The 10,334-nt window shown below is 38.2% G+C and overlaps 1 protein-coding gene across 1 annotated transcript in view; it reads right to left on the reverse strand.

Moving 5' to 3' along the window:
* Positions 1–10,334, reverse strand: part of LOC107752166 (exportin-2-like) — a 15,244-nt gene that overhangs the window by 1,745 nt on the left and 3,165 nt on the right. The window contains exons 3-23 of the mRNA XM_016568056.1: positions 9,251–9,393; positions 9,063–9,164; positions 8,372–8,517; positions 7,902–7,992; positions 7,670–7,777; positions 7,492–7,584; positions 7,233–7,400; positions 6,958–7,087; positions 6,798–6,863; positions 6,523–6,725; positions 5,061–5,145; positions 4,903–4,964; positions 4,672–4,808; positions 4,479–4,582; positions 4,275–4,372; positions 3,684–3,834; positions 3,214–3,422; positions 2,984–3,081; positions 2,811–2,896; positions 2,607–2,688; positions 2,319–2,465 (exon numbers count right to left, since the gene is read on the reverse strand). Of these exons, the coding sequence (XP_016423542.1) occupies positions 2,319–2,465; positions 2,607–2,688; positions 2,811–2,896; positions 2,984–3,081; positions 3,214–3,422; positions 3,684–3,834; positions 4,275–4,372; positions 4,479–4,582; positions 4,672–4,808; positions 4,903–4,964; positions 5,061–5,145; positions 6,523–6,725; positions 6,798–6,863; positions 6,958–7,087; positions 7,233–7,400; positions 7,492–7,584; positions 7,670–7,777; positions 7,902–7,992; positions 8,372–8,517; positions 9,063–9,164; positions 9,251–9,393 (2,509 nt within the window). The remainder of the gene's footprint in view (positions 1–2,318; positions 2,466–2,606; positions 2,689–2,810; positions 2,897–2,983; positions 3,082–3,213; positions 3,423–3,683; positions 3,835–4,274; positions 4,373–4,478; positions 4,583–4,671; positions 4,809–4,902; positions 4,965–5,060; positions 5,146–6,522; positions 6,726–6,797; positions 6,864–6,957; positions 7,088–7,232; positions 7,401–7,491; positions 7,585–7,669; positions 7,778–7,901; positions 7,993–8,371; positions 8,518–9,062; positions 9,165–9,250; positions 9,394–10,334) is intronic.

Here is a 10,334-nt window from a genome sequence, read left to right on the forward strand (position 1 = left end):
GGGGAAGGGGTAGGCGGAGGGGTAGGGGAAGGGGAAGGGGTATAAAATAGAATTGGGCCTAACTCATCAGATCATCTGACAGCCCAAGTTATCTTGTTAGACTCAATGAATAATAAGAGTGTCCACAGAAATCTTGGGAAAAAAGTTCTTAGAAATGTGCTCTAAATAAAGGTTTCATAAAGTTTTAAAAAGCTTATACAGTTTTAAGAGAAGGTAAATATGTGGTGTATCCATCAAGATTTAAGTAATAAGTGTACACATTGTAAACATTTTCAGGTATTAAAATATTTTTCAAGGTAAATTATTCATTATTATCATTGTATTTTGGAAAGTGGCACTACATGACATTACAGGTAATTTGACATCTTTATGACCATCCATAAAGTCATAATGGCCTGCTGGGGTCCACTCTATGAGATTTAGATTTTTTACCCTGCATGTTTTTGTATATTGTGCACAGCACATTACTTGATTTGGCTGACAAGGTTTCTTCAAATATTAATAAGCAGGTTTGTTCAAGCATTTTTTCCCCTTAGAAATAATAACATTTTTCATTTTGTTTTTAACAAGGATTTTATATCAGGAGTTGTCTACCCTTACTTACATTTGTGACTTAAAGCCTCTCCCTCAGAAAACAACTAAAAACATGTTTATCACATAAAGTGCATTCAAGTCATTTCATGTGCAGTTTGCATTTTTAACAGTCATTTTCCATTAGTCGGCACATAAAAATTCCAGTATATTTATTTATCCCCGTAGGGAAAGTACGGTTGCAGCATACACTCACACAGACATTTAACAATTCACATTTTGTGTCACACAATGTGTTACTAATTGTATTTGCTTCCCATTAATTAATGTAGGATGGGTTACATTTTGCTCTCTCTCTCTAAAATCAATAACCATCCTTAGTTTTGTAGATATTTTAGAGGCGATTTGAATTTTCACACCAATTTAAAAAGAATTCCAAAACAGGCCCATGTTCTTCCTCCCCATCATGTAAAAGGGCTCACTAAAGCAGTATCATCTGCATATTTTACGATATATCAGTTTTTAAAAGAACTCAAGCAATAATTAGTATACCTGCCTGCTGAATTCTAAAACTAAGAAAATTAGTCACCCAGATATGCGTCCAACTGTCTAATGAAATTCTTTTTCCAGGGTAACAGCTAATGTACTGGGGGGAAATAGAGCTAAAAGCTGATGAGAAATTCACAAATAGAATTTTTGGTTTCTCTAAATGTGAATACAGCAGATGCAATGGAGTTAAAATTGCATCCTCAACCCCCCTGGAGGATTGATATGCAAATTGCAGAGGATCTATAAAATGCTGTGTTTCAGACACAATGCACATTTTCCACTAGTGATGTAAGTGCTATTGGGTTGAAAATAGGGCTGTGCGATATGGACAAAAAAACCTACCACGATTTCTTGATCAATTTTGCGATTTCGATTTTAATCACGATTTTGACGTTCTCGTGCTCCATTTAGGCGCGCTGCCTTCTGATTGGTTCGGATAGCATACTGCGGGAGGTCGGGGGAGCGGAAAATCGTGCAGTAAGGCGATTTCGAAATCGCGCATGCTCAAATCGCGATTTTATGACGATTTCGATTAATCGCACAGCCCTAGTTGAAAACAATGATTTTCATTTTCATAATTTTTAACTTGGATCTTCTTGTTTCCAGTGTTACTTTAGTATTATTTATATATTATTTTTAGTGCTGTCAAACGATTAATCGCGATTAATTGCATCCAAAATAAAAGTTTTTGTTTGCATAATATGTGTGTGTTCTGTGTATATTTATTATGTATATATAACTACTGGTTACAAGACCTAAACTAGTTTTTAACATTGATGAAACTTAAACTTTTCTTCAGAAAATCTTGCAGTGTGAACGCTCTGATCCGTTAACATGGGCGCGGACAAAATACGCACCACAGACGGAGTGTGTGAACCTGGTGTTACGTTTGTATGCCCGCCCGGTCTGTTCCGTTCTCGTGCTCCATTTAGGCGCGCTGCCTTCTGATTGGTTCGGATAGCATACTGCGGGAGGTCGGGGGAGCGGAAAATCGTGCAGTAAGGCGATTTCGAAATCGCGCATGCTCAAATCGCGATTTTATGACGATTTCGATTAATCGCACAGCCCTAGTTGAAAATCATTTAATCCTGAAGGCCTAGAAACCTTCGCCACTGGAATTATTGTAGATGTTTTCCATAAGACAGGGACAATACCAGAATAATAAGTTAATTAGTAAAATTAGTAAAAAATTAGTAAAAATTGGCCTGAAAAAAAAAAAAGCCTGTAGTGTGTCTTACCAGAGTTTGGTGTACTCTGTGTCCATCAAGGCAGGACACTCAGTGAGGATCTTAGTGATGCCCACAGCACAGATCTTCTTCTCCACCTGCCCCGAGACCTTCTGCACCTCAGGAATTATGATCTTCTCTACAACCATGCCAAACATCCTGAAGAGACAGAAAATAATGGAAACCCAACACATACACTTTTTAAAAAGATGCTTTGATGGGAAAATGTAATTAATAAGCCAGTCAGTAATATCTGCAATGATTATGACTCGACATGTTTTGAATAATAAAGCTACTTGCTTTGGCTGGATGTCATCAAATATCTCCTGCAATGCAATTGCTCCATATTTCACACAATAAAGGTTGATGAATACCAGGAAACCTGTGGAGAGAAAAGGGGTGACAGATCAATATAGTGAGCAATTTGTAATTTTAAAATTACAGGGCTCATTTAAATATGAGGTTAGAAGTAAACCATGATCAGAAATGACAGCATTCTCTCACTCTTAACAAATTTTGTGGTCTTGGAGCTCTGAAGCCTCTGGAAAAGCAAAATAAAGATCTGTTTCCTGTACTGGGTGATGGAATCTCTGCATACAAACACACAGAACCAAATGAATAGAGCACAGAAACATGTCAACTCTTTTATTCTTGTGTCCTCATTACACATCGCTTACGGAGGCATGTGCTCCACTATACTGTTGAGCAGATAGAAGCCTTGATGGTCGTTAGCCTTGGATGCGATGAGCTTCTGGAATACTCCAAGAAGACCAGGCTGGGGGGGAAAAAAAAAAATTATTTACATTATTTTAATGAAAAGCTATCGAGTTGAGGTCAACTGCATTGTGGCTATTCATCTAGCAAAAAAACCCCAAACAAACTAGAAGACATTCCATGAAACACTCACAATCTTGTCAGCAGCTGTGCTGGCGATGGTGGCGGCTCCTTTCTCCAGATAGGCCTGCAGCAGCCGGACGAGAGGAGGGATGTTTCCTGTGCGTTCCCACAGTGCGGGCTGCAGGAGGTGAGGAAACAGGGCCATGTAGGAGGAGGGGATGGAGCTGGTGTGGATCTCCAGCAGCAGAGACATAACCTGGAAGACGTACGGCACAAACTCTGCAGGGCCAGAGGAGACGAGAGGAAAGGCCCATAAAAACATGGCTTCAGGACATGGCTTCCATCATGAGGTTACATACAGGAAACACTGCTCTATCGTTCAGATGTTTGGGGTCAGTAAGACTTTTTTTTTGAAGAAATTAAATTGATTCACACTCAAGTAATACTCTTTACTCATACTTCTGAATGGTTGTGTAAGTCACCACACAACTGTGTGAAAAAGGTTTAAGAGTTTAACAGCTTTATAACAGCGTAACACACCCTGCACATCATTTTGGAGGATCTCAGTAAACACAGGAAACAGGGCCTCTTCAAAGCTGTCCACGGTGTCTGGATTGGCCTTACAGGTGATCCTGATGGACAGGCACAGTGACTCAAACAGGTAATGGTTGAAATGTGGCTTACTGGGATTCTGTAAAGAAAAAAAAAATCTTTGAAGAACGGGCTGCCCACACATTCAAAAAAAATTTAAAATGGAAAACTTATATTGCTTACTGTAAAGCAGTTATTTAAATGACTAAATTAAGTTTAAAATTTGCACATTGTTACATGTTTTATTCGGCGAGTGGCTATTTGAATGCAGAAAATGTGCATGCTGCAGAAATTGTACTAGTATGCTGAATTGTATGGTAGTATGGCATGCTAAACACATTTCTGTATAGAACATGGAAATGTCCCGTCCTGCCTTTAGGATAAAGTCCTGCTTGGGAAATGTCCCCTTTAATGGACGGATATTTCTGTGTGTCCTGCCAGTGCATCTAATGCCATGGACTGAGACAGAGACCACATGACTGGACACAAACCTGAACTCAAGCCTCCTTCAAAGGACAGCAGATTTAGTGACTGGCTTACCTTGCTGACGAGGAGAAGCTTATGGGTGAGCTGGCCAATGAGAGTGGGGATGTAGGGCACAATGGCTTCCTGTAAGAGGGAGAAACTCCTCATGATGGCTGGAGAGGTGACAAACAGAAAAGGTCAAGGAGTATATACAATTATAAAAGTAAACAAAAAGTTGCCTACTAAAATGTTGTTTGTGAATCTCAAAGAGGCAATTACCTTTCATGATGTACTCGTTCTCAGACGAGCCAGGGATTGCTAAAGATTTGAACAGATTGTTGAGTAACTGTTCTGTGAATGGTGCCATCTCAGTAGGCGTGATGCTGAAAAATAGGATTAGTTTAGAAAATAAATAAATGATCGAAAAATTTAGAACATGAACATTCTCATGTCTTGTACTGGATAAACTCACAGAGTGGCGTTGTTGGCTCCTCTCATGGTAAAGAGTCTCTCGAGTGCATGTGCTGCATAGGTGTGCTGAACGATGCTCTCTGCCTGCAGGTGGGCCACCAGGAGAGGAACAGCCTCCAACAGCTGCTCTTTAGGGAGCTGGAGGACCAGACAGAAGCCAGACCATCACACCCAGTGAAGGCATACTTGCGTGATGGACAGCGTACAATGTAATGGAAAAGAAAGTGCTTACTTGACTTCTGAAGGTCATTACATACTTGATGGCATCTGCTTTCAAAACTGGGAACTCGTTCACTGAGGAACAAAGAAGAAAATAACTGTCATTCAGCATCATTGTAGTTCCAGTAAAAACAGTTTAAAGTGCTAAATGAAATGAGAAAAGCCAATTACCGTTGGGAGATTTCAGGTCTACTAGAATGTGGTTGACAAAGAATTCAGACAGGTTCACCAACTCATTGGCTTGTGTTATTCCATGCTGTATAACAGAAGTACACATTTGTCAGACTGGACCTCAGATCTATAGTTCACAAACCAACAGAAATCAGACTCAAACTATTAAGAATGGCTCCAGTAATCTGAAAAGAAACAGCCACGTAAATATAATTTTTTACAGTCAAATGACTTTTCATATTGATTCATTTGCAAATTTAGTAAATATTATGTAAAATAAATCTAAATTTCATTGCAGCATATTTTATAGGGATGCACAATATTATCGGAACGGCCGACAATGGCTTAAAATGTAAATATCTGCATTGGTCCAATAAGAAAAATTATGCCGATCTGCCTTGCTGATAACACGAATAACTCGCATGTGCTCAGGGTGTGCTAGCGATAAGATCACAACAGCAGTGTGCTCATTCTTGAAGTGAACTTTTTCCTGAATGAGGATTAGATTCACTGTTTTGGATCGCCGCATTTAATCTGAGAATGCAAGTACAACATGACGCGTCCTTTGTGCGATAGAGTCAACAGTCACTAGCAGCAGCTATCCTCCGGTAAGGGGTGTACTTGTTATAAAATGAAAGTAAAATACACAAATCACATCAAGATTAAAACAGTAATTCATGTTAAAATCATGAGTATGTTTTGATTTAAAGGTCAGAAGTTATAGCTTACATGAATAAAAAACAAAAACAAAAAAACAAACATGACACTTGTAAATTAAATAATTTTGCATATTTATTCATTAACGTGTAATATGTTTTTTTTTTTCAAACGGATTATGAAAACAAATACAAGGAGCTCTAAAAGATTTTCAGAATTTTTTACAACTCTTGCTTTAGACCATCTACAAATGTTAAATCTTCAAATAAAATGTTAAGGTTACCACTGCATCTGTCTAGAAAAAAATATATAGTTATTGATTTATAGTTGATTTACAGACATTTTCAAAGCTTTCAATGCACTCTCATTATAAATGAACTTCACTGTTGTTTATTTGATTCTAACAAGTGAGTTTTTGTACAAAACTAACCAAAATTAAAAATAATTTGTTTATCATCTCTGTACAAGAGACTTGGTGGTGTTTCCAAACAAAAGGAAATATATCGGCATTGGCAGTCGGACAAAATTAATTGAAAAATATTGGCAAAAATCGTGCAACCCTAATATTATCTTTACATTAAATAGTGCAATATCCACTCTGCTATCTAAGAAATCAGCAAAAAAAAAACACACTGTTAAAATTGTACTTACAAAAATAAAATGCTAAACTAGAAAAGAACAATTTGCATTAAGTGAGCCACCAGTGAAATGATGCTGCTGTTGTGAACACCAGCAACACTTGAGGGCAAATTCAGATGAAGCAATAAAACAGTTTGATCAAAGCCCACCCTAGCAGGCATCTCACCTTTTGTGTCTGAGCTTTGGAGGCCAGAGATGTGACCAGGTAGATAGCAGCATCTTTGTGTTTCCAGTTCACCCCGGGGTTCTTGGCATATTCTGTCAGCATGGAGTTCACATAGCCAGAGAAGATGCCCGTCACCGGGCCCTCAAAGAACTTACAGAGGCCTCGCACCAAATCACAGGCTGCTCTACGCCTCGTGTCGATGTCTATGAGGACAGGAGATATGATTCAGTACAGAAGACCAAGTGTCTGAACAATAGAGAGTAGCCTCAACATACCTGAGCCTTCAAGGTCTCTGATGATGTACTCTTCTGAGTTATCTTCAAAAGCCTCTTCATCTGCACCTGTTCACATACCATTATCAATTTACAACATCCTTCTGGATTATTTATACCACCTCATCAGCTACTAAAATATAAGATCTAAACTGACACATACTTCTGAACTCCATGTTGGGTACGATGACCTTCTCACAGATGCTGGTGAGAACATTCTGGTCTTCAAAGAGATGCTTATAGTGCGGCCGCTCACACACGGACGCCAAAAACTGGATAGCATTGCTTACAAGCTACAACAGACATAATGTTATCAGGCACTGTTAGGAAAAACTAACAGCACTATGAACACTAAAATAATGTCAGCCACCAAGTCTGTGAACATTTTCAACTTGCAACATGTATAAATACAACATGTATTAAATGCAATCCACTTACCAAGTCATATTTAACCTCCTGACCAGTTGTGACCAGCAGGTTCCAGATAACTGTGACGAAGCGAGGCAAGTAAGGCTGGAACTCTTCATCGTATTTTTGAGCGTAAAGTGCTGCGTTATCACAGATTTGAGATTTCAACAGCTCCAACAGACCAGCCTCCTCCTCATCCTACATCAAGAGAGTCACATTTTTAAGGTGACAGAAATCAGATTTGTGAGCATTCCTCTGTCATAATATTTCAATATGAGAATAAACTCACATCCGTTTGCAACAACTTGTTATCCAAAGTCAATAAGTTATGAAAATTGGTCATCCACGTCTCCATGTTATCCTCAAAGAACTCTGGGAGATCCTGAAGAGATTGGAAAAGAGATGTTAACTGGAAAACTGGCACAGAAGTGCAAATGGAAGCATGAGCGGTCTAAGTGCAGACTCACCTGGAAGTTAAGGCTGTAGAAAAGTTTTGAAATAAGTGCTAGGGAAGAGAAGAGCACTTTCAGGGCATTGATATCTGTTGCATGAGTTTGACACAAATCAATCGTAGCCTAAAAGTGAAACAAACAAGTGACATTTACATTTCCATATCACACATATGAGTAAACACAAGTGATCGCTAATATTTCAGTTCATGATGCAACAACATAATGGACAACCACTCATTGACTTCACCTTGAAAAGTTCAGTGAGAGGCTGTGCAAAAGTGTCCAGTACCAGCTTGATCTCTGACCACAGCTCATTGGACTTAAACTCATGGCGATATCTGAAAGACAACAGAGACAAAACTCAAAATACTGGATACATCAAATTTACATAAAGGTCAAAAAATGTAACATAACTAAGAAAAACCAACACCCGATTAGGGCTGTCGCGATAACCGCAATACCACGCTATTGACGAGTAAACCACAGAGGAATGCAAGAACCGCAGCAACCGCGATTTTTGCGTGTTCTCTTTTTTCGTAAGGTTATGCCCTTCTCTTTTACACTTCATGCATGTGGACTGAATATTAAACAAGTTAGTAATGATAACATAATGTGTACCATGCTGACTTGTACAGAGGCTCCGTAGATTTGCACTTAACAAGCCTAAACAGACAGTGAATATGTTGCGTTCATTTCATTTCAATCCATCTCAAACACCTTTTAAAAAGGGAGTGCGCCGTGCGAAGAATTCCGTTGATGACGTGGAAGTCTCCGCTCTGAAAACGAGTCACCATCTCGGTCAGGAGATCCGGCCATTTCTGAGGAAAATCCTCTCTTCCGATGATGCTGATCGCATCACTCAGCTGCAGAGGGGAAAACAGTCACATTACAGATATTGTGTTTATTTGTGCTATTGCTTATATATTTTTTTTAATTTGTTCTTAATTTATTACTGACTGTTCACTTGTCTTAAATAATGTTTGAACTTTTTTCTAGTTTTCCTGCGATACTGAAATGGAAAATTGTGAATTTAAGTGGTATCTAAAATCTTGGCGTCATTATATGCCTATTTATTTGAATAACAGGTTACATGGGTCAAAAAAAATTAAAGTTTTTTGTAGCTGGGACAGTGAAAATTTTGGCAGGGCATGTAAATATTTGAACCACTGGCTTAGCTGTTTTAGCTTATTTTAATTTATTGTCTTGTCTAATTTTGAATCATCTTGAGGCCCCCTGGTTGAGAACCACTGATCTATAGGCTACAGCAGTAAGGTTTATTAAAAAACCCAGTAATGTGGGTTACAGTAGCAGCACTCGTTCCAAATAACAGAAGAGTAACTGTAGAAGTATGAAGGTGAAGCAACTTTATTCTAACTGCTGCTTCTCATTTGTTATCTGAAATGGGTACCTGTTTTTGAATTTGCTCTGGGCTGCTTAACATCAAATTTACAATGTTGGCCTTGATAGCAGTCCGGTCAGGATCAGAGATTTTGTTTAGTTCATCCTCAATCTTAGGAAGAGAAAGTGCACAAATCCACATTAAACACCACCTATCACACTCCAGACTGTTTGATTAGTATTTAACAGGACACTCACTACGCGCCAGTTCCTCTTGATGTAGTTCTTGAAGGTGACGGCCGCACACACGCGAATAACCTCGTCTTGGGACTTCTCTAGTACTGTGAGCAGTAAAATGGGGTAGTTCTGGTTTCCTTCCACCGATTCCAGAAATTTCTCAGCTAAAGATGAGAATACAAAAACAGTGCAGATATACAGTGAAGACTTAACAGTGTTATTTTACATTTGATCACTTTGTTCAACTACTGTACCTCAACATTACAGAAAAATGTATAGCACTGTTTATTTTATTTGCATCTTTTTTCTATTGTATGTGAAATTGATTCTTTTTTTTTTTTTGGCCAACTACTGACTGTTTACTTGTCTTTTACCATGTTTGAACGTTGACAATTAATATTATGGTAGCATTGTCCAAACAAGCACACTTTTTGACTAAAAACCCTGAGGGATGTTGTTTAGTGAAGGTCTCCGAGGAGAAGTGTACAAGGTTTTTTTTTCCCCCCTCAATGGATGCATAAGACGTTGTTATTAAAGGCACAGACTCATTTTTTTTTTGCATACTTCCTTACAAAATTAAGAAATTACTGTCACAGTTTTTTGCATAATTATATTATATTTGATAAAAAAAGATCTTCGACCTTTATATAATGATTTATAGTTACAGGCCCCCTGCAGTTTCTCACAAAATGAAAGTTTGCAGTAAAAGACAATTATTACTATATCCTAAATATCAAACTTATTCTTGATTACTTTATTTTATAGTGAAATAGTGTTATTACAATAGTAATATTTGTTTAATGTTTGGCCAAATTGTGCAGCCCTACAAACAAGCACAACAAAGCTGGTTTTCTTTAGAATATTTTTCCCCAAATTGTGCAGCCCTATTGAGAATTGTGAAACTTCACTAGTATATGAAATATTGGAGTCGTAAAGACAAAATATATTACAATACAAGGTTACAAGGGTAACATGGAAAACATTTTTTTTCTTTGTGGCGGGCTAGTGAAGCTTTTGGCAGGGCAAGCAAAAATCTCATCCACTGGCCCAAATGGACCAGTAGGGGGGAAATAGGCTATTCTAAGAAAATGCACTTTTTTTTTTT

This window comes from Sinocyclocheilus rhinocerous, unplaced genomic scaffold (genome assembly GCF_001515625.1).
Source record: "Sinocyclocheilus rhinocerous isolate Xijiao unplaced genomic scaffold, SAMN03320098_v1.1 scaffold621, whole genome shotgun sequence".
NCBI lineage: Eukaryota > Metazoa > Chordata > Actinopteri > Cypriniformes > Cyprinidae > Sinocyclocheilus > Sinocyclocheilus rhinocerous.